The following is a 21,957-nucleotide window of genomic DNA, read 5'->3' as shown; positions in this document are numbered from 1 at the left end:
CCTAATAAGAATAAAGCAAGTGGAAATAAGTATCCTCCTGTGGGAAGAAGCTAGGAAATCTACCTTGGGTACATTCCAAAGGGCCCATGAGTTTAGTAGTTTTTACCTAAACCTGATAGCTAACATGCAGGTGGCTAAAATTATTGTTTTGGAAGATGGTGTCAGAGTTGAAATAGCAGTAGAAAGCTGGATCAAGGCAGAGAGTAGCTCCCAAATATGAGGAAAGTATTGAATGCTGTTAACTGTAAACCCCACCCATCTGACCTGGGGCCCATATCTATTCATATTGAATACAGGAGCCTGTGTAACCTCTGAGTCCCTGTCAGTCTGTTTGTAGTCAACTTGGAAATACCCCAGTGGATAATTTAAAATTGATATACATGTAAAATTAAAATATTTAGTAGTCACAAAATGAATGAACATGTCTTGACAGTCAACAGTATAGAAATAAAATGGTAACAAGCAAAAAATATATATTCTTAATAAATGGCTTGAGTAATGCTCATTACTTTAAAACATTTAAAATTTTTTCACATCTATTGGCAATAACTGTGCGATCTCAGAAATGCCAAATTTAATAAATTCATGAAAAAACAAATGTTTCAAGTATGAAAAAGAAAAAAAAACATTTTAAATTGTATACAAAAATCAAAAGAAAGTATAGATTTAGCAACCGAAGGAAAATTTTCAATATGCCAAACCTTGAATGCATGTAGACTCTCACGTCTACTTTAAAGAAATAATTAAAAATATGAAAGAATATTTTAACTATTTAATTGTAGAAACAATTCATGTTGAACAACCTTTTACAAAGATGATTCCTATTTATTTCTTAGCATGTTTTGTTTACAATATGATCTCATATCAGAAATAAATTATAAAGATCTGCACAGAATAGCCCAGATGATTTTATTTTAAGCACTGAGTGGACGGTTATACTTTTTAATTTTTTTTTTTATAATTTTATGCTTCTTTGAATTTCCTAGCTTTTGGTTTTGGAATATTTTTACAGTGTTGAGATATTTATTTATTTATTTTTATTTAGTCCAGTAGAAAGTAGTTCTCCCCTCCCCAGAATTGCCCTAACGTCTCTAATGCTTTTGTTTCACTGTGCTGAAAGTAGAGAAAGTCTTGTTTAATCACATAAATATAGTAGGATCATGTCTGTGACTATTTAAGTGGTAGAACCATAGAGTACAAAATAATTGCTTCATCTGGAGAGTCCAATTCCTGAGGGCCCTTGGATTTGTTCAAGCCAGAGCTTCATGTGTCTGCCTTTTCCTTTATCACGATTTCACTAGTGAATTCTCTTCTGGACCACCTTCATTCTGTCACGTCCTGGTGCAAGAGAAAACATGGAGGTTATGCTCCCCATATGTTTAAACATTTAAAAAATTATAAATCAAATGAGTAAACTGAGAAATGAATCTCTAGTCCCTTCTTCTATGTTGACACAGTTTCCTTCATAAGGACAAAACAAAAAAAAATGTTTGAATCAATTGTTTTTATATGTCTAAAAGTTGGAAAGATACCAAAGATGACTCAATTTAATCACAATTGCTCAGCTGGGTATTCTGTGGACGAGCCAGCAATGTTGGATGACTAATAAAATTTACATATATAGAAATCATGAGTTATTGTATACTTAGGCAATACAATTTTCCATTATACTGATTTCAGCAAAATACTAATTATGTCACAATCAAGATATTTATTGGCAGTAAAGATCTATAGCAGAATTGGGCAACTTTTTTTCTGAAAAAGTCAAGGGAATATATATATATATATATATATATATATATATACTTTGTAGGCCACATGATCTCTGTTATAACTACTCAACTTTGCTTTTAATATTCAAATATAGTCGTAGGAAGTACAGACATGGATGTTTTTTACAGTAAATATTTATAAAAAAAAAGAGAGAGAGCTGATTTTGACCTATGAACCACAGTTTGGCAAGCTAGATTTTTTAAACTGCAAGTATACAAAACTTGATGTATTTTGATACAAATTTAAGGTGAAAATGTTTGATTTATTTTTCTATTTTTAGAAGCTGATTTTCTTCTAAATTCTTCCAAGTTATGAAAAACCAGATGGCCCAAATAGAAACAAATATTGCTAAATGTTTGCGATTGCAGTAGAAATGTAAATTTACTTTTTTTATTAGTTTTTTTAATTATGGATAATCCTTACTAAGCATTTTCATAAAATTAGAGGAATGTTCTCAATTTTAGCCCTCAGTGTCCTTCTGGAAATAATTCAGTATCCTGATTCAAATTGTAACTAGACTTACATATTACACATTAATGAAAAGCTTCACTTGTTGACAACACAAGAAGATTGCCTTCCACATTCACATGCCTTCCACATTCACATGCAACTGTGGTGAGAGACAGGAGTGTGTTACATTCAGGAATGTTGACTGGAACAGGAGGAGTGGGAAAGAAATGTGTATGCAGAAATACTGGCAAGTGATTATATATATATATATATATATATATATATATATATATCAAGAGGTTATTTCATGATCATTGATATAACTCACTTGATACGCTACTGAATTTGTCTTTTCTCGCAACTCACAATTTCCTTCTTCAAATCTTTTTTCCAGTTACTGGCAATGTTCATCTCTAGTGTTGAAACCAACACCTCCCCCCTCCATGTGTATTTTCAGCATTCAAACTTTTTTTGTTTTCAAAACACTGGATAAGAAGTTTGGAGAAGCATTTCCAAACTCAGTAATGTGACCTCAGTAATGTTAAGTAATGAAAGTAGAGGTTTAAGGTTGGGTCAGCTTTAAAGTTAGTTTCTTTAGTACATTTCCTGTAAGTTTGTGATATGTGGGACATAGAACTGGAACTCTTTTTGTCCCAGGACTCTACTGATGCTTTTCACCTTGACCCTGTTGAAATAATGGCTTTCCCCTTCCTGATGGCAATGCTCAGCTATGCTGGTGAACTATAACTAATAGACTCTCAAAGATTATTTTTCTAGACTTTGTTTTGTCTGCATGATGTCTCCTGGTGATGTCATGATTTGGAAAGTTTGCTTTACATCCTAAGAGTACGTTTATTTTGTAAATTTTGTTTTGATGTTAGTGAGACACAACATATCTCATTTTTTTTTTAATTATTTAGAGTCAGAGATGATGGTGGCAAGCAGTGTATGGCAGATTTTAGAAAGGCTATCTCAGTCTTTAGACCATGCAGAGTTATAGATTCTCACTGCTTCTCTTGTCTTAAACCTAAGAGACGTGTCGACTTAGCACCAGCTCTGTGTTCAGGACCTAATAGGCAGCAAAATGAAAATAAAATATAAGCAGAAAAAAATACATAACACACACACACACACACACACACACACACACACACACCTTATTATAAATATACCAAGGAAACTTCCTAAAATTTCATATATAACCTCAACATGCCCTTAACATATTTTTCCTTTCAGCTTTCTCTACTTTCCTTAATTTGTTGATTTCCAGGCAAGGGAAAAGAGAGAGAGAGAGAGGGAGAGAGAGAGAGAGAGAGAGAGAGAGAGAGAGAGAGAGAGAGAGAAACAAGTGTGTTTCTTCCCTTATTTCTACCGACACATATGCAAAAACCTGATAATTCCAAGCTAATGAGAGAACTCTGTCCTGAAGTAGCTGTACACAGTAGCACAAACACTGATAGCGCAGCTCTCAAACTAATCATCTATAAAACTCTTGTCAGGAACAGAGATGAGACTAGTTGTTTTGTTGTAGTTGTTGTTTGCTTTCTATTTTTACACAGCAGCTGCCACAGAGTCAGAAAAGAAGAGGTGCTAGCCCTATGCTGGGGCCACTTTAATATAAAATTCCACGTTCACTTTTAGATTATTGGTTGAATAGTTAGAAATACCAGAGACTGAAGAAAAGCCAATTTTCTGGGCCGGGCGGTAGCACAACGGGTTAAGTGTACATAGTGCGAAGCATAAGGACCCCGAGTAAGAATCCTGGTTTGAGCCTCCAGCTCCCCACCTGCAGGCAGCTAGTTTCACAAGCGGTGAAGCAGGTCTGCAGATGTCTGTCCTTCTCCCTCTCTTCCTCCCCCGTCACTCTCGATTTTTCTCTGTCTTATCCAACGTATCCAATAAAATGGAAAAAAATGGCCCCCAGGAGCAGTGATAACTGTGGAGGCAAAGAAAGGAATGAATAAATGAATAAATGAATGAATGAATGAATGAATGAATGAATGAATGAATGAATACTTAGGTATCCACCCATGTGATGCCAAGGAATACAGGATTGTTTTGTATAAAAATGATTCCTGGGAGTTGGGCCATAGCGCAGCGGGCTAAGCGCAGGTGGCACAAAGCACAAGGACCGGTGTAAGGATCCTGGTTCGAGTCCCCGGCTCCCCACCTGCTGGGGAGTTGCTTCACAGGCAGTGAAGCTGGTCTGCAGGTGTCTATCTTTCTCTCCCCCTCTGTCTTCCCCTCCTCTCTCCATTTCTCTCTGTCCTTTCTAACAATGATGACATCAACAACAATAATATCTACAATAATAAAGCAACAAGGGCAAAAAAGGGGAAAATAAATAAATAATTTTTTTTTAAAAAAAGATTCCTTATTCTTTTGTCATAAAGCCATCATTGTTTTTTTCCTCCAGTATCATTGGGGGCTCAGTGCTGGTACCAAAAATCAGCTGCTCCTGAAGGCCACATTTTCATTTTTTTTTCCACTGGATAGGACAGACAGAAATTGAGCGAGGAAGAGACAGAGAGATGTCTGAAGATCTGTTTCACCACTTGTGAAGCGACCCCATCAAACCCAGATCTTTGCTGCTTTGTATACTGTGCCCTTAACCCGGTGTGCCATTGCCTGGCTCCAAGGCACCTCATCAAGTGATCATATAAAATTTTTGAAGTCAGTTACCATTGGGAATTGTACCACCCTTTAACTTTGCTGTTGGACTTATCCTGATGACAGTTTGATTATGAGAATTGCACATCTAGACTCGGTCAATGTGGGAACTGGTTCAAAACTCTTCAAAAGTTTGCCTCATTCACAGAAGCCAATTCAAACAACTAGAGAAACTTTTCTTCCTAGTCTTACAAAGTCACATTTTTGAGTGGGGTCCCACAAAACAACAGCAGGAAAAGAAATATTGATGTGACTGGGGCTTGACCTGTGGGAAAGCAGGCTGACAGCAGAGTTTGAAGCAGCTTCCCAGCTCCAGCCTCAAGCTTTCAGGGACCCACAGGAACCCCTTCTACTCATGGCTATGAAACAAGCTTGTTTTTCCTAGAATTTTCTGCTGCCAGAGACTTCCCCAAATAGACACATGGTTCGTTTGGCTGAACAGACTTAAGAAAATGCACATATACATGGGTCAGATTTATTTATTCCTCAAGGTGAATTACTTTTGCATTAGAACTCAGAGACTTTCCTTATAGCACGTCCTCCACAAGAGAATGCTACTGAGAAAACTGTCTTTTACCTATTTGCAACATTCAAGGCTGGATGATTTGCACCCTGAGATGAGTGGGAAAATCATGCACTTAATGCTCATATATTTGTTAGCAGAAAGTCACAGATGACCAATAACTTCAACCAAAATGGTGTCCCACTGATGTTGAGATTGTCTGAGTATTTGGATGGGTGGAGAGAACTCATACTTTAAAAATGAGTTGACTTGCATTTTTCATTGTGTGATCTTTGACTCATAACAGAATCTTGGGGACAAAGTGTATTACTTCTATGAACCTATTGCCTCATCTTTGAAAAATACGCTGATAATTTAAACTTTCTGCATTTGTTATGGGATGCAAGAAATGCTATATCAAATTATTATTATTATAATTACTGGATACATACAGAGAGAATTAAGAGGGGGAAGAATAGAGAGAGGGAAAGAGTGAGACACCCGCAAGTGAAGACCAGGATCTTGAACCTGGGTACTTGTGCATTGTAATGTGTGCACTTAACTAAGCTGACCACCACCTGGCCCTAGTACATCAAATCTTAGTAAATGGTTACTGGGAGTTGGGCGGTAGCACAGCAGGTTAAGAGCAGGTGGCACAAACGCAATAACCAGCGAGAGGATTCTGGTTCGAACCCCTGGCTCCTCACTTGCAGGGGAGTCACCTCACAGGCGGTGAAGCAGGACTGCAAGTGTCTTTCTCTTCCCCTCTCTGTCTCCCCCTCCTCTCTCCATTTCTTTCTGTCCTATGCAACAACGATGACATCAATAACTACAACAATAAAACAACAAGGGCAACAAAAAGAAATAAGTAAATAAATAAATTAAATAAATGTCTATTGCTTAATAAACTGTCATTTGCTCTGTCTTTACCATGTTCTTCCTAAGACACTTGACCTAGAATTCTTAGCAGACTTCTCACCTTTAATTCTGGCTAATACTGTTACTCTTATTTCTAACTATTGTCCTTTTCTTTGTGGATTATTAATTGTTTTAGAGGTAATTCTGGTTTAAGAGACTTTATGTTCTCAGAGTGCAATTTTATACCTCCTCAAAATATGTTATCATACTTCATCTACCATAAAAGTGCATTATCTCCCTCCATCACAGAACTCTGGACCTCTCCTCCTCCCCTTAGACTCTCTTCCATCCATTCTTAGTAACCTCATATTTGAAGTCCTAAACTACAGGTCTGATTAGCTTTTTCAGTTCACTTGCTTTGTTTCTGTCTATCCTCTGTTTTCTTTTTTCTATTTTTGCCTCCAGGGTTCTTGCTGGGGCTGGGTGCCTGCATTATGACTCTGCTGCACCTGGCAGCCATTTTTTTTTCCATTTAATGTATTTATTTATTTATTTTTATTGGATAGGACAGACAGAAATTGAGAGAGGAGGGGAAGAGAGAGAAGGGAAGTTAAAGAGAGACACCTGCAGACCTGTTTACCGCTTGTGAAGCAACCCCCCCAACCCTCCGACATGTGGGGAGCCAGGGGCTCGAATCCTTGTGCAGGTCCTTGAGCTTTGTAACGTATCTCTGTCCTTGAGCTTTGTCTTTTAGCTGTTTTAGGTACAGGAATGAGTCTCCTTGTCACTACCTGGTCCAGTACAGTGAGACTACTCCACTCATGGAATTCCTAGTTTTTCTGTGCTTCCAAGGGGTAAGGAGTTCCAAGTGAACCTTTACCTGAAATAACTCTAGTGTTCTCTCTTGGCATCAGTGACTTGAGCTACTTTCTTTTAGACCTTCTTGATTTTTTTTTAAATTTATTTTCTTTTGTTGCCCTTAGTTGTTTTATTGCTATAGTTATTATTGTTGTTGTTACCGATGTGGTCATTGTTGGATAGGACAGAGAGAAACTGAGAGGAAGGGAAGACAGAAGGGAAAGAGAAAGATAGACACCTGCAGATCTGCTTCACCACTTGCAAAGCAAACCCCCTGCAGGTGGGGAGCCGGGGGCTTGAACTGGGATTTTTGTGCAGGTCCTTGTGCTTCGTACTATGTGCGCTTACCTTGGTGCGCTACTGCCGGCTTCCCACTCCTACTCTCCATTTTGCGTTTCTAATAAAGCTATGCTATCTTCTGGGAGATATTTATCCATCTGTTCCATATTTTAGAATGTAACATCAATGGTCATTTTACCACTGCCATCACAAGCTACTAACTTGATTTAGAACTTGAGCAGACAAGAACAAACTATATGACCGGTCTGTCATGTATTTAGAATATGCTGTTCTAAGTGATGTGTGAATTTAATTGAATGTCCTAATAATTTTCACATCAGAGAGAGCTGTTTAGGTAAGTCTAGATATCTATGTGTATCTCTGCAGCCCTCAAATGATGTTCCAGGGAGAGAGGTGGCATCATGAATCAGGGAAGCAGAGAGCTTCCCTCTTAGTACAACTGCTTCACACAGCATGGGAGGACATGGACTCCATTTAAAAGTTGAGCTCAGGGAGTCCGACAGTAGCACAGTGGATTAAGCGCACGTGGCATGAAGCACAAGGACTGGCTTAAGGATCCCGGTTCTAGCCCCTGGGTCTCCACCTTCAGGGGAGTCACTTCACAGGTGGTGAAGCAGGTCTGCAGGTGTCTATCTTTCTCTCTCCCTCTCTGTCTTCCCCTCCTCTCTCCATTTCTCTCTGTCCTATCCAACAACGTCGACAACAATATCAACAATGATAATAACTACAACAATAAAACAACAAGGGCAACAAAAGGGAATAAATAAATATTAAAAATAAATAAATAAAATAAAAGTTGAGCTCTATAGGCTTAACCTGGCAGGTGTTAATTCCTATCACCAGGCATCACTGTTACTTTTACTATTGTAGTGGCCATCCTGACATCCCATTTGCACTCCCATTTTCCTAAATTTTTGGTTTGGTTTTTCAGGTGAGGTGAATGAAGTTCAGAAAGGTAAATCTGACCTGACCAGGTGAGATTAAAAAAGTGGAAAAACTAGCTTATAATCACCCAGCTAGATGTAGGGTAAGATACCTTATTTTCTTATTTTAGATAAGTACATAAAAACCTCACACGTTGGGGCACAGCTGGTTAAATGCACATGGTGTGAAGTGCAAGGACTGGCATAAGGATCCAGATTTGAGCCCCCCGCTCTCCACCTGCAGGGGGGTTGTTTCACAAATGGTGAAGCAGCTCTGCAGGCGTCTATATTTTTCTCTGTCTTTCTCTCCTTTCTCGATTTCTCTCTGTCCTATCCAACAACAGTAGCAACAACAACAAAATGAAAAAAGTGGCCACTAGAAGGGGTGGATTCGTAATGCAGTCACTGATCCCCAGTGATAACCCTGGTGGCAAAAGAAAAAAATCTTGGGAGGGGGGTAGATAACATAATGGTTATGCAAAGAAACACATGCCTGAGGCTCTGAAGTCCCAGGTTCAATCCCCCGCACCACCAGAAGTCAGAGCTGAGCAGTGTTTCTCACTATGTCTTTCTTTCTCTGCATCTCTCTAAAAAATATAAACAAACAAACAAATAAATAAATAAAATACTTTAAAAAAAGAAAAAAATCTCACAGATTATTTATTTCTATTTGGAGAAAAGTAGAACGACAAATTCTCTCACCCTTCCTTCCTTCCTTCCTTCCTCCCTCCTTCCCTCCCTCCCTCCCTCCTTCCCTCCTAGAAGCAGAGAGAGAAATAGAGAAAAAGAGAGAGCATAGTAACAAGGTGTCTTTCAATGCAATGTGGGCCAAACTTGAACCTGTGTCAGAAGCATGGCGAAACAACACATTACCCAAGTGAGCTATTTGTCAGTACCCTTGATGTTTACTTCTAATGTCTAATTAACCACAAGTCCAAAATAATTTCACGCAGTTGAAACAAAAGCTATGGTAAAATAAACATAACATAAAATTTCCCATAGCTGTTTCAAAATATATAATCCGTTTACATCGTTGAACAATATATATAATATATATAACTATAATATATAACATATATAATTATATATGTTATATATTATATATATTACATATATAATATATATATAACAAAATATATAATCCATTTACATCGTTGAACAATCACTCTCCAGATCTCTTCTTATCTTATGAAATTAAAACTCTATATCCATTTAACAACTCCCATTCCTTTCTTCTAGCCTCTGAGGATCACCTTTTTTTTTTTTTTTCCTTTTTTGCCTCTGTGAATCTGAATGCTAGGCACTTAATATAATGAAATTTTATAGCATTTTTTTGCTGTGACTGATCTGCTTTCTTTAACATAATGTCCTCAAGGTTTTTCTATATTGTAGCAAGAGTCAGAATTCTCTTTGTGAATAAAATGTCACATTTTTTTATCCATACATCCATCACTGGACACTTCGGGTGTTTCTACCTTTGGTTATAAGTTCTTGTTGGATTCTCTGGGGGAGAAAGTGAAAATGTATACAGCCTACCTTGTCATATTCTTTAGTTTGCTTGTGAAATACCTTTCATGGGAGTGGGATGGTAGTGCAGCGGGTTAAGCACATGTGGTGCAAAGCACAAGGACCGGGGTAAGGATTCTGGTTCAAGCCGCCTGTTCCCCACCTGCAGGGGAGTCGATTCAGAGGCGATGAAGCAGGTCTGCAGGTGTCTATCTTTCTCCCCCCCTTCTCTGTCTTCCCCTCCTCTCTCCATTTCTCTCTGTCCTATCCAACAACGACAACATCAATAATAACTACAACAATAAAACAACAAGGGCAACAAAAGGGAATAAATAAATATTTAAAGAAAAAGAAATACCTTTCATATCCTTGCAGAAGAAAGTGAAAATATTTTCTAATATTTCTTTGTTTCTACATATTTCCCTATCTCATACTTCTAGCAAAGGCCTCCAAATCCTTTTCACTATGTAGAGAAGCTGGAACAGCCTACATGGTGAGTCTGAACATCATGGGTCTCTAGGACTTACCTTACCCCATTGTTCAATAAAACATCTATTCCACACCACAGCTGTTTTCATCCGCAGGTAAACTTCATGTTTCTTCTCCTTTTTTTGCCTCCAGGGTTATCGCTGTGGTTTGGTGCCTGAACTATGTACGAATCCACTGCTCCTGGTGGCCATTTTTTCCCCCATTTTGTTGTTGTTATTGCTGGATAGGACAGAGAAATCAAGAGAAGAGGGGAAGACAGAGAGGAGGAGAGAAAAACAGACACCTGCAGACCTGTTTCGCTGCCTGTGAAGTGACCCCGCCCTTGCAGGTGGGGAGCTGGGGGCTTGAACTTGGATCCTGTGTTGGCCCTTACACTTCATGCCGTGTATACTTAAGCCACTGCACTACTATCTGGCCCCTGCCTCATGTTTCTTCTCAGTGCACATGTCTCTACTCCCACACCTGTGTGATATTTCTACAGAGCATCCATTAAACTGGATGTTTCTTCTCCTGTCCATCTGGCTCTAAGTACAGCCACAATGTATGTCTAACTCAGTAAGAAAGGACAATTTGTAATTCTCCTAAAGACTTTGAAATACAGTATTCTAAACTGTATGCACATGCGCAGTAATGACATAGGTGAGCTCTTTTTAATCATTAGGATTCAGATTGCAGTAAGAAAATTAATGAAAATACTTAGAAAAGAGGTCGTTGCTTAGAGAATCCTGTTATCTTATTGCAAAACAATTGTTCTCTACAGCGACAGCTACATAAAGGAATATCTCTTCTTGGGGGCCAAGTGGTAGTGCACCAGGTTGAGCACACGTATCACCATAAGCAAGTTCCTGGTTTCAAGCCTCCTGGTCTCCACCTGCAATGGGGAAGCTTCACAAGTAGTGAAACAGTGCTTCAGGTGTCTTTCTCTCTTCTACTTGATCTCTGCCTTCTCTCTCATTTTCTCTCTGCCCTGTAAAATAAAAGGGATGGAGGAAGGAAATATTGTCCTCCAGGAGTTGGTGGATTGATCAAGCATGCAATGAGCCCCAGCGATAGCCCTGGTGACAAAAAAAATAAATAAATGAAAATAAGATATCTTTTACTTCTTTTGTAAAAAGTGGCTTGCAGACAATTCATAATGAGCTCCAGCTCTCCCTTCTCTCTTCATACTGAATCAGTTCACTTCACTCACCAATAAATAGATGACAGTGTTTTCCTTGTGAAATTCTATTTCAACAGTTTCCTCTTTAAACTACTCCTATTTGGACAGTTCTTTTCTTTATCTGCTAAAATGATCTTAGCAGTGTTTTTTTTTTTTTTCCAAAGATATTAGTAGTATTTTCTTTGGCCTTGGAACAAGCTCCAGCTTAAATATCTGATCTGCTGAAAGGCTGTTTGAAATCTGCATTTCCCCAGAGACAGGAAAGGATGAAAGCTGAGATTACCAACCAGTAGCTTCCACGTGAAGTACATTATCTCTATTCTGCTCAAAACATTAGGTAGAGAAACTAGAAGTCACATAATGCTGTACTTTTAGAAATGAACTAATACAGGGGGTGGGCAGTTGCAGTGGTTTAATCGCACATGGCACAAAGCACACAGACCATTTTAAGGATCCCAGTTTGAGCACCTGTCTCCTCACCTGAAGGGGGTCACTCACAAGCAGTGAAGCAGGTCTGCAGGTGTCTGACTTTCTCTCTATCTGTCTTCCCCTCCTCTCTCGATTTCTCTCTGTCCTATCCAACAACAACAGCAATAACTATAATGACAACAACAAAAGACAGGACTAGAACTTACTTTGGGAATCCACCAAATCAAGAGAGCATCCAGAGACCACAACTCTGCCCAGACCTCCAGATCTATCCAGTTGAGAAACTTCTCTAAAGAACAAGTAATATCAAATATCACCTGAGACTGCAACAACATGAAACTGGGACTACTTTGGGAACAGGTAATGTGCCCTCAGGCTACCATAACCTACAGGGAAGATAAAGAACAAAAGAGGCTTTACCAGTCACTGTGCTTCAACTCAGGGATTGAGATAACATTGAAACAGCTGTTAGTTTCCACAACTGTGAACTCTTTAAGTACCTTACTTAGACACAAGTCAATCCAGGCAAGAGTGATCAATGGACTGAAAAGTAATGAGAGAAGGACCTCAAAACACACTATTATTAAATGGTTAAACCATGGAGAAACATAGGAGAAATGAACCAGGACAAAAGTCCAACTAAAATCCCCCCACCAAAGCTAAAAGCACAGAAGAATGAGGTCAACATCCAAATTCTAGTTGAGGAATTAGTCACAGGAGTGAGGAAAGAGTTTAAAATATTTGTCATTAGAAATGCAGAAACAACAAATAAGACTCTGAAAGAAAGCATTAGCTATGTCAAGGTAATTAGAGAGGTGAAGGCTGAAATCGCTGAGCTAAGAGCACAACTAACTGAGTAAGCTAATACAGTATCAGAACAGGGTAACAAAATAGCTGAGCTAAGAACACAACTAGCTGAGTAAGCTAATACAGTATCAGAACAGGGTAACAAAAAAGCTGAGCTACAGAAAACCACAGGAGAAAGAATAGAATAACTGAGGCTGAAAACAATTAGTAAAATTGAAGACAAATTATAGAAAACTAAGAAAGAAGTAAGAGATCTCAAAAAGAGATTAAGAGATACTGAAAAACAACAGAGACATATGGAATACTTCAAAAGAAATAATCTATGCATTATAGGCTTACCAGAGGAAGAAAAGAGGGAGGGGAAGAAAGAATTCTATAGGACATAATAGCTGTGAACTTCCCCAGTCTAGACAACATAAAAGACATAAAGGTTCAAGAAGCCCAAAGGGTCCCAAACAGAATTAACCCAGAATTAAAGACACACCATATTTAGAATGAAAAGGAATAAGGACAAAGAAAAGATCCTGAAGGCTGCAAGAGAAAAACCAAGAGTCATTTACAGTGGAAAACCATAAAATTAGTAGCATATTTCTCCACACAAACACTAAAGGCCAAAAGAGAATGGCAAGATACCTATTGAGTACTAAATGAGAAAGGCTTTCCACCAAGACTACTATATTCTGCTGGACTGCCATTCAGATTAGATGGAGGCATAAATACTTTCTCAGATAAGCAACAGCTGAAGGAGTCAACTATCACCAAGCCTGCCCTGCAAGAAGTTCTGAAAGGTCTCCTGTAAATAATCAGACCACCATAAACATGCCATATATCAGAACACTCTAAAAATCTACAATAGTGGCAGTAAAATATCTTCAATCTATACTATCACTAAATGTTAATGGCCTGAATTCACCTATTAAAAGGTACAGAGTAGGAAGATGGATCAGAAAACACACCCCAAACATATGTAGTCTGCAGGCATCCTATTTAACTCAACAAGACAAACACAGACTCAAAGTGAAAGGGTGGAAAAGTACCATATAAGCCAGTGGAACACACACACACACACACACACACACACACAAACAATGGAAGGAACAGTTATGCTCATATCTGACATGATAGACCTTAAAATAAATAACATTTTAAAAAGATAGGGATGGACATCACTTAGTGCTCAGAGGATCAATCAATCAATCAATCAATCAAGAGGATTTAATGATTATCAAAATCTATGCACCCAAGGAGAGGCCAACTAAATACATCAAAAATCTACTGAAAGAGCTACAGCAATGTATTAACAGCAACACAGTCATAGTAGGGGACTTCAACACCCCACTCTCTCAACTTGACAGATCATCCACGCAGAAAATCAATAATGAAACGAAAGAGCTAACTGAAGAGATAAACTAGAACTATTGGATATTTTCAGCGTAAAAATGGTGATTTTGCCATTTTCAGCCCATCTTGGATGGAGCTTGAAGAAATCATATTAAGTGAAATGTCAGAAACAGAAGAATGAATATGGGGTGATCTCATTGACAGGCAGACATTGAAAAACAAGATCAGAAGAAAAAATACTAAGCAGAATTTCTACTGGAGTTGATGTTTTGCACCAAAGTAAAGGACTCTGGGGTGAGTGGGTGGGGGTGAGGGGTGACGGTTGTTAAGGTCCTGGAACAGGATGGCAGAGGACCTAGTGGGGATTGTATTGTTGTGTGGAAAAGCGAGGCAAAAAATGATAACCCTGGAGGCAAAAAAAAAAAAAAAAAAAAAAGAAAAGAAATCAACTAATGCTCCTTATTACTTCAGCTATTTAAGGGGCTGTATGTTGTAACAATTCTCTGTACTTTTTTTTTTTAAATTTTCACATTACATATAGTTAGCAATAGTGGAGGTGGGACAAATACTAAGAAGTTAACAAAGGCAAACAATGTACTTTATACAGACAAGCTACACATTAATATACTTACTTTCCAAAATAGAGAAAATCAGCAATTAGAATTGAAAATAAAAAAGAAAAGAAAGTCTAAGTAATAGCTGAACCAGAATAGGAAATTAAAGCCACAAAATTAAATCTCTTAAGTATTTATGAGGTTGTGAACATGACAAATTTGTACATGTCAAAACTTTTGAAATTTTACCTAGTCTATACTTAAAGACAAAATAGTAAGCTCAAAGTGTCATGTTTTAAAAAAAACTTTATTTTCCCTTTTGTTGCCCTTGTTTTTATAATTATTGTTGTCGTTATTGTTGTTATTGATGTCATTGTTGGGTAGGACAGAGAGAAATGGAGAGAAGAGGGGAAGACAGAGAGGGGGAGAGAAAGACAGACACCTACAGACCTGCTTCACCACTTGTGAAGCGACTCCCCTGCAGGTGGGGAGCCAGGGGCTGGAAGCGGGATCCTTATGCCAGTCGTTGTGCTTTGTGCCACATGCGCTTAACCCGCTGCGCTACCGCCCAACCTCCTTAAAAATGTCATTTTAACTTGAGAGAAAATTAAAGATGGATGAACTTGGGCCAGGAAGGGAGGTGGCACAGTGGTAAATCGTCTGCTCCCGTTTGTGGGTTCTTGAGCTTGATCCCTGCCATTACATGGGGGCAACAAAGGCAGAAGTGTAGAATGCAGGGGGCAGGCGATGGTGCACCTCATTAGGCACACACAGCACTATGTGCATGACCCCGGGTTTGAGCCCCTGCTTCCTGCCACTGCAGGGGAGAGGCTTCACAAGTGGTGAAGCAGGTCTGCAGGTGTTTATCTCTATCTATCTATCTATCTATCTATCTATCTATCTATCTATTTCCCCTCTCCTCTCAACTCTCAATTTCTCTCTGGCCTATTGAATAAAATAGAAAAGGAAGGAAGGAAGGAAGGAAGGAAGGAAGGAAGGAAGGAAGGAAGGAAGGAAGGAGGGAGGGAAGGGAAAGGAACGGAGGGAAGGAAGGGAAAGAGAGAAGGAAAGGAAAGGAAGGGAGGAAGGAAGGAAAGAATGCGGGAAAAGAATGAAAAAATGGCTGCTAGAAGCAGTGGATTCATAGTGCTAGCACAAGCTCAAACAACAGGAGAAGAGAGGGGGAGAGAGAGAAGCAAGATGCCACTGATATTGGAACAGGGCCTATCTTCTCTCTTGCTCTGTTTCACTCACTGTCATTAACAAAGGACAGGTTTTTTTATTGTTTCTTTTAATATATAGATTACCTTTTAAAAAATAAAACAGGAGTCATGCTTGACATGTTCAAGGAACTGAGCTTCAGCTTGGACCTACCACAGGAAAGCATTATGGAAAAGGGAAGGTTTAGCAGAGAGAGAATGGTACTGGTACCTCCCGCTCTGCCTCTCTGTCTCTATCTGAAAAGAAAGAATGAAAGAAAGGAAGAAAGAAAAAGAAAGAAAGAATGAATGAAAGAAAGGAAGAAAAAGAAAGAAAGAAAGGAAGGAAGGAAGGGAGGAAGGAAGGAATAAATAAATAAATCCACCTGGAGTAGAATAGCACAGGCACAGAGACCAATGAAGCCCAGGCAGGGAAAAACACCAAACAACACAAAACAAAAACAGAAGAAGCATGAGAAAGAGTAAAGAGAGAAAGGATATGAGAGGTAGAGGAAGGAAGAAAAGAAAGACTAGATCCCTGGGAGATGACTCAGCATGTGACTGACTACTTGTAACCCTGAGTTCACCTCTGACAAAAACAAAACAAACAAACAAACAACAGAAAAAAAGAAGGAAGCAGAAAATAAATTCACTAAGTATTCAGTTACATAAATTATAGGAACAACTAGAAAAAGAATGAAGTGGGAGGCTTCCAAAAAAAAAAAAAAACTAAAACGTGAACCAGCAATAAAACTCACCTGGGAAGGTATCAGCTTTCCCATCCACATCACCCAGGTTCAAATCCGGCCTCCAACACACAGGTGCTGGGGTGAGGGATTGCTAGAAGGGAGGAGGTGACTTTTGAGTCCAGCTCCAAAAATGACAAGGGAAAAAAAGTAAATAAATAAAATGCAATGCAAATTACGGTTGAGAATGATGATATAACTTCACTTACTCTGCCAACTGATTTTTAGAAAAATGTTGACAAAACTAACAGGAGGCATGCTGTTACAGGATAATAACGGCTGTAGAAGAAATTAAAAGGATATGTAGAGATTATAGTTCTGGGGCTGGATGGTGTACACCCAGCTGAGAGCAACATTATCATGCCATAAAACCTGGGTTCCAGCTCCCACTCCCGAACTTGTTGGGGGGGGAGAAGGCCTCAGGAGCCATGAAGCAGGCCTTCAGGTGTCTTTCTGTCTTTCTGTCTCCCTCTCTATCTCCTCCTCTCTCAATTTCTATCTGCTTTATAATATATATTTTAAATAATGACTGCCGGGAGCAAAGGATTCATAGGCATCCAGTCCCAGTAATGACCCTGATTAAGTATCTGTGTTCATAGATGTATAAGTAACATACACTAAATTTTGAAGAAATAAAGAAACGATTTTGGTACTTCAACTTCTTTAGGATAGAGAGAAATGTGAAAATTTCTTAACTCATAACTGTGAAATAGTATATATAACAATTGATTAAACTTCTGAAAGGATGAAAAACAACAGGAAGGGGGCTAGGTGGTGGCGCACCTGGTTGAGCACACATGTTACAGTGCGCAAGGACCCAGGTTCGAGCCCCCGGTCCCCACGTGCAGGGGGAGATATTCACAAGTAGTGAAGCAGTGTTGAGGTGTCTCTCTGTCTCTCTCCTTCTCGATCACCCCCTTCCCTCTTGATTTCTGGTTGTCTCTATCCAATAAATAAATAAATAAAGTTTTTTTTAAAAAAAAACAACAACAACAGGAAGATCTCATTAATAAATATGCATTAAAAATCCAGACCAAAAGGGGCCAGGTGGTGGCACACCTGGTTAAGCACACAAGTTACAGTGTGTGAAGACGCAGGTTCAAACCCCTGGTCCCCACCTGCAGGGGGAAAGCTTCATGAGTGTGAAGCAGGGCTACAGGTGTCTCTCTGTCTCTTTCCCACTCCATCTCTCCTTCCCCTCTCCATTTCTGTCTGTCTCTATCTGATAAATAAAATTTAAAAAATTGTTTAAAAATACTCAACAAAAATAACAAGTCAAATATCGGACCCTAGTAAAAGGATGATATACAAATATGAAATGAGGTTTATTCCAAGAATAAAAGTGATTCCAATACAAGATTAGCAGTTGATTCTTATCTGTAGATGATCAAAGAGTCAAATAGATCATTGTAATATATCGTTAGAGGACTATAAATTCTCATATTGATTTGAGTAACCCTTGCTCTTTCTAAAACCTGAAATAAAATAGTACCTTCACCTTAATATAGAGAATATACAAATGTATTTCAATTAAATGGCATATTTAATGGTCAAGGTGACTCAATGAATAGAGCACAAGGATTGCATGTGGATTTGACCCCTGGCCCAGCATATGTTACTGCAGTTTCCTCTCTGTCTCCCTTATATAAAGTAAGCAAATTAATGTTTAAAATAGTAATAAGTCATTTTTTGCCTCCAGTTTTTTTTTTTTGAAGTCTTTTAGTATCTTTATTTATCGGATAGAGACAGCAAGAAATCGAGATGGAAAGAAGAGATAGACACCTGCTTCACCACTTGCAAACCTTTCCCCCGGTAGGTGGGGACTGGGGGCTCAAACCTGGGTCCTTGTGCACTGTAACATGTGCGCTCAGCCAGGTGCGTCACCACCCGGCCCCTGCCTCCAGTTTTATCACTGGGCTCAGTGCGGGCACTACGAGTCCACTCCTCCTAGCGGCTATTTTTTTCTATTTCATTGTGTAGGACAGAGAAAAATTAGAGGGCAAGGGAAGACAGAGAAGGAGAGAGAAAGACAGATACTTCCAGACCTGCCTCACTGCTTATGAAGCGACAGCCCTGCAAGTGGGGAGCTGGGGACTTGAACCGGGATCCTTGTGCTTCCTACTATGTGCATTTAAACCGGGTGCACACTTCCTGGCTATTTTGCATTATGTGTTATGTTAAATATAATTGTTTTGTTTATAAGAAAACTAAAGTAGGGGGTTGAAGGTACTTTTTTTTTTTGCCTCCAGGGTTATTGCTGGGGCTTGGTGCCTGCACTATGAATTCATTTCTCTTGGAGGCCATTTTTTCCCATTTTCTTGCCCTTGCTGTTGCCTTTATTGTTGTCATTATTGTTATTATTGGATAGGACAGAGAAAAATGGAGAGAGGAGGCAAAGACAGAGAGGGGGAGAGAAAGATAGACATTTACAGACCTGCTTCACCACCTGTGAAGTGACTCCCCTGCAGGTGGGGAGCGGGGGCTCAAACTGGGTTCCTTAAGCACAGTCCTTGTGCTTTGCGCCATCTGCGCTTAACCCGCTTCACCTGACTCCCTCAAAGCATTTTAATACCTTTTCCTAGCAGTGTAATCATGTTGATTACAATCTTCTAATTTACCTAAACTATTGATTAATTGTCTTACAGTGTTGTGGGTTGATAGTAGTATATATATATATATATATAGCTGAGTAGTATTCCATTGTGTATATAGACCACAACTTACTCAGCTATTTTTTCTAACTTATCTCACTTAACTGTTTTGCTGTTGTTGTTGTTTTGTTTGTTTTTGAGTTTTATCCATGCTCACTGATGAAGCCTCTGTTCTCTCTCCCCAGGGAGCTGATGCCCAGGACCCTGGAGGGGCAGATCACCATGGAGAAGACGCCCAGTTACTTTGTCACCCGGGAGGCACCTGCCCGCATCTCCGCCATGTCCAAGGACACCAAGCTCATCGTGGTGGTGCGCGACCCGGTGACCAGGGCCATCTCGGACTACACGCAGACGCTCTCCAAGCGGCCCGACATCCCCACCTTTGAGAGCTTGACGTTCAAAAACAGAACTACGGGCCTCATCGACACGTCGTGGAGCGCCATCCAGATCGGCATCTACGCCAAGCACCTGGAGCACTGGCTGCGCCACTTCCCGCTCGGCCAGATGCTCTTCGTGAGCGGCGAGCGGCTCATCAGCGACCCGGCCGGCGAGCTGGGCCGCGTGCAGGACTTCCTGGGCCTCAAGAGGATCATCACCGACAAGCACTTCTACTTCAACAAGACCAAGGGCTTCCCCTGCCTGAAGAAGGCCGAGGGCAGCAGCAAACCCCACTGCCTGGGCAAGACCAAGGGCAGGACCCACCCCGAGATCGACCGAGAGGTGGTGCAGAGACTGCGCGACTTCTACCGGCCTTTCAACTTGAAGTTCTACCAGATGACCGGGCATGACTTTGGCTGGGATGGATAACAATATAATTTAAAATAAATAAATAAAAATTATCGAAATATAATATATTTTTTTATCAATCGGTAGAAGAAAGGCAGTTTAATATTTGCTCTGAAACTATTTGTCCTCAGTATTTTTTTTTCAATGAATGTAGAGATTATTCTCGCCTTCACACACCGACATCAAACATTTGGAGAAAAAAAAAAGGAGGGGGGATTTCACTAATCTAAATTCTTTCATTTTTAACGGTATGTCTTCTGTATACAAAGTATGAATATCAATTGTCATTAAAACTTTAAACCCTGAGAGTAAATCTCCTTACAGACAAAAGTTGATGTCTGCCTACCTTTTTTAATTTTTTCCCTTTGTGCACTTTTTCTGAAAACCATTTCCCTATTAATAACAATGTATGTGTGTTTACTACTTCATTGCTGTGCTTTCAAATAAAATACCTTTTTTTTCCCCCCATCCTTACAAGACAATGTGGTGTATAGATTATGGTTCTCATGTTACATAAAAGGAAACTGAGTCTCAGAGGTGTTAGATAGCCTATCTAAAGTGAGATGGTGGACTCTAGATCAAACCCCATTCTCTACCTCTCCCTCCCTGTCTTATGCCACTTCCAAGGAGAATGGAAAATAGGCCAGCTGCACTTTTAGTACTGGGTAGCTAGCGAGGAGATGCTCTAAGAGGGGCAGATCCTACTACTTTCTCAGCTCCAGGTGAACTTGATGCACTCAATCACAGGAGTTGCAAATGCTCAGGAAAAACACACACATCTCAGTACATCTTTTACAAACTAGTCTTAGGGACCCGTGAAATCGTTTATCTGGAAGGTCGGGTGATGGTGCACCTGGTTAAGGGTACAGAGTAGTAAGCACAAGATGAGCAGTTAACTAGAAACAGGTCACAATGTGGTCGGAGCCTAATTCACTTACTGTTTCAGTTTTTTTTTTTTTTTAAAGAAAATCCACTTCAAAAATTACAAGTGTGAAACTTTTTTTTTCTTTTAAGCAAAGAATTTTTTTTTCTGTCTTCTTCCCTCTGATAGCAAGCATGCTAAATGACATCTGCCCTCTCTCAGCAGAATCATGGTTCTCTCTCACTTCTCTCTTTTTTAAAATTTTTATTTATAAAAGGAAACACTGACAAAAACTATAAGATAAGAGGGATACAACTCCACACAATTCCTACCACCAGAACTCTGTTTCCCATCCCCTCCCCTGATAGCTTTTCTATTCTTTATCCCTCTAGGAGTATGGACCCAGGGTCATTATGGGGTGCAGAAGGAGGAAGGTCTGACTTCTGTAATTGCTTCCCTGCTGAACATGAGTGTTGGCAGGTGGATCCATACTCACAGCCTGTCTCTCTTTCCCTAGTGGGGTGGGGCTCTGTGGAAGTGGGGCTCCGGGAAACATTGGTGGGATTGTCTGCCCAAGGAAGTCCAATTGGCATCATGTTAGCACCTGGAACCTGGTGGCTGAAAAGAGAGTTAACATATAAAGCCAAACACATTGTTGAGTAATCATGAGCCTAAAGGCTAGAATATTGCAGATGAAGATTTGGGGGGGTCTCTGTTTTGTAGATAGTTAGTAGGCCTATTTTAGTTATATTCCAAAGGGCCCATGACTATACTAGTTTATCACTGTTTAATTTTTATAATGTTTCATTTCTAACCTTGGAACTAATACTGAAAATAAATCAGCAATTCATTTAAAATGCCTTTGTTTTTCATAGGTGTAGAACCAACACACATTGTCAGTTTGTTTTTTCCCATTTTTATTCATACCAATTAAATATAACATTCATTGATTTTTGAAAATACTCTTAAGATATACTGATGTGGTTAATATAGTGGGGTTTTTTTATGCCTTCTTTTGTCTTCTTTTTTCTGTTCTCTATTTAAGTAGCTTAAATCTATAGTTTATTAAGGGTACCCTTTTCATCTCTGGATGA

The 21,957-nt window shown here is 39.4% G+C and overlaps 1 protein-coding gene across 1 annotated transcript in view; it reads left to right on the top strand.

The window, feature by feature from the left end:
• The window catches only part of HS3ST3A1 (heparan sulfate-glucosamine 3-sulfotransferase 3A1), a 111,123-nt gene extending 90,523 nt beyond the window's left edge, over nt 1–20,600 (top strand). Inside the window, exon 2 of the mRNA XM_060204439.1 lies at nt 19,401–20,600. Coding sequence (XP_060060422.1) covers nt 19,401–20,022 — 622 coding nt within the window. The 3' untranslated portion in view covers nt 20,023–20,600. The remainder of the gene's footprint in view (nt 1–19,400) is intronic.
• The last annotated feature ends 1,357 nt before the right edge of the window (nt 20,601–21,957 follow it).

Source organism: Erinaceus europaeus, chromosome 12 (assembly GCF_950295315.1).
Source record: "Erinaceus europaeus chromosome 12, mEriEur2.1, whole genome shotgun sequence".
NCBI lineage: Eukaryota > Metazoa > Chordata > Mammalia > Eulipotyphla > Erinaceidae > Erinaceus > Erinaceus europaeus.
This window is presented reverse-complemented; position numbering and strand designations above follow the sequence as displayed.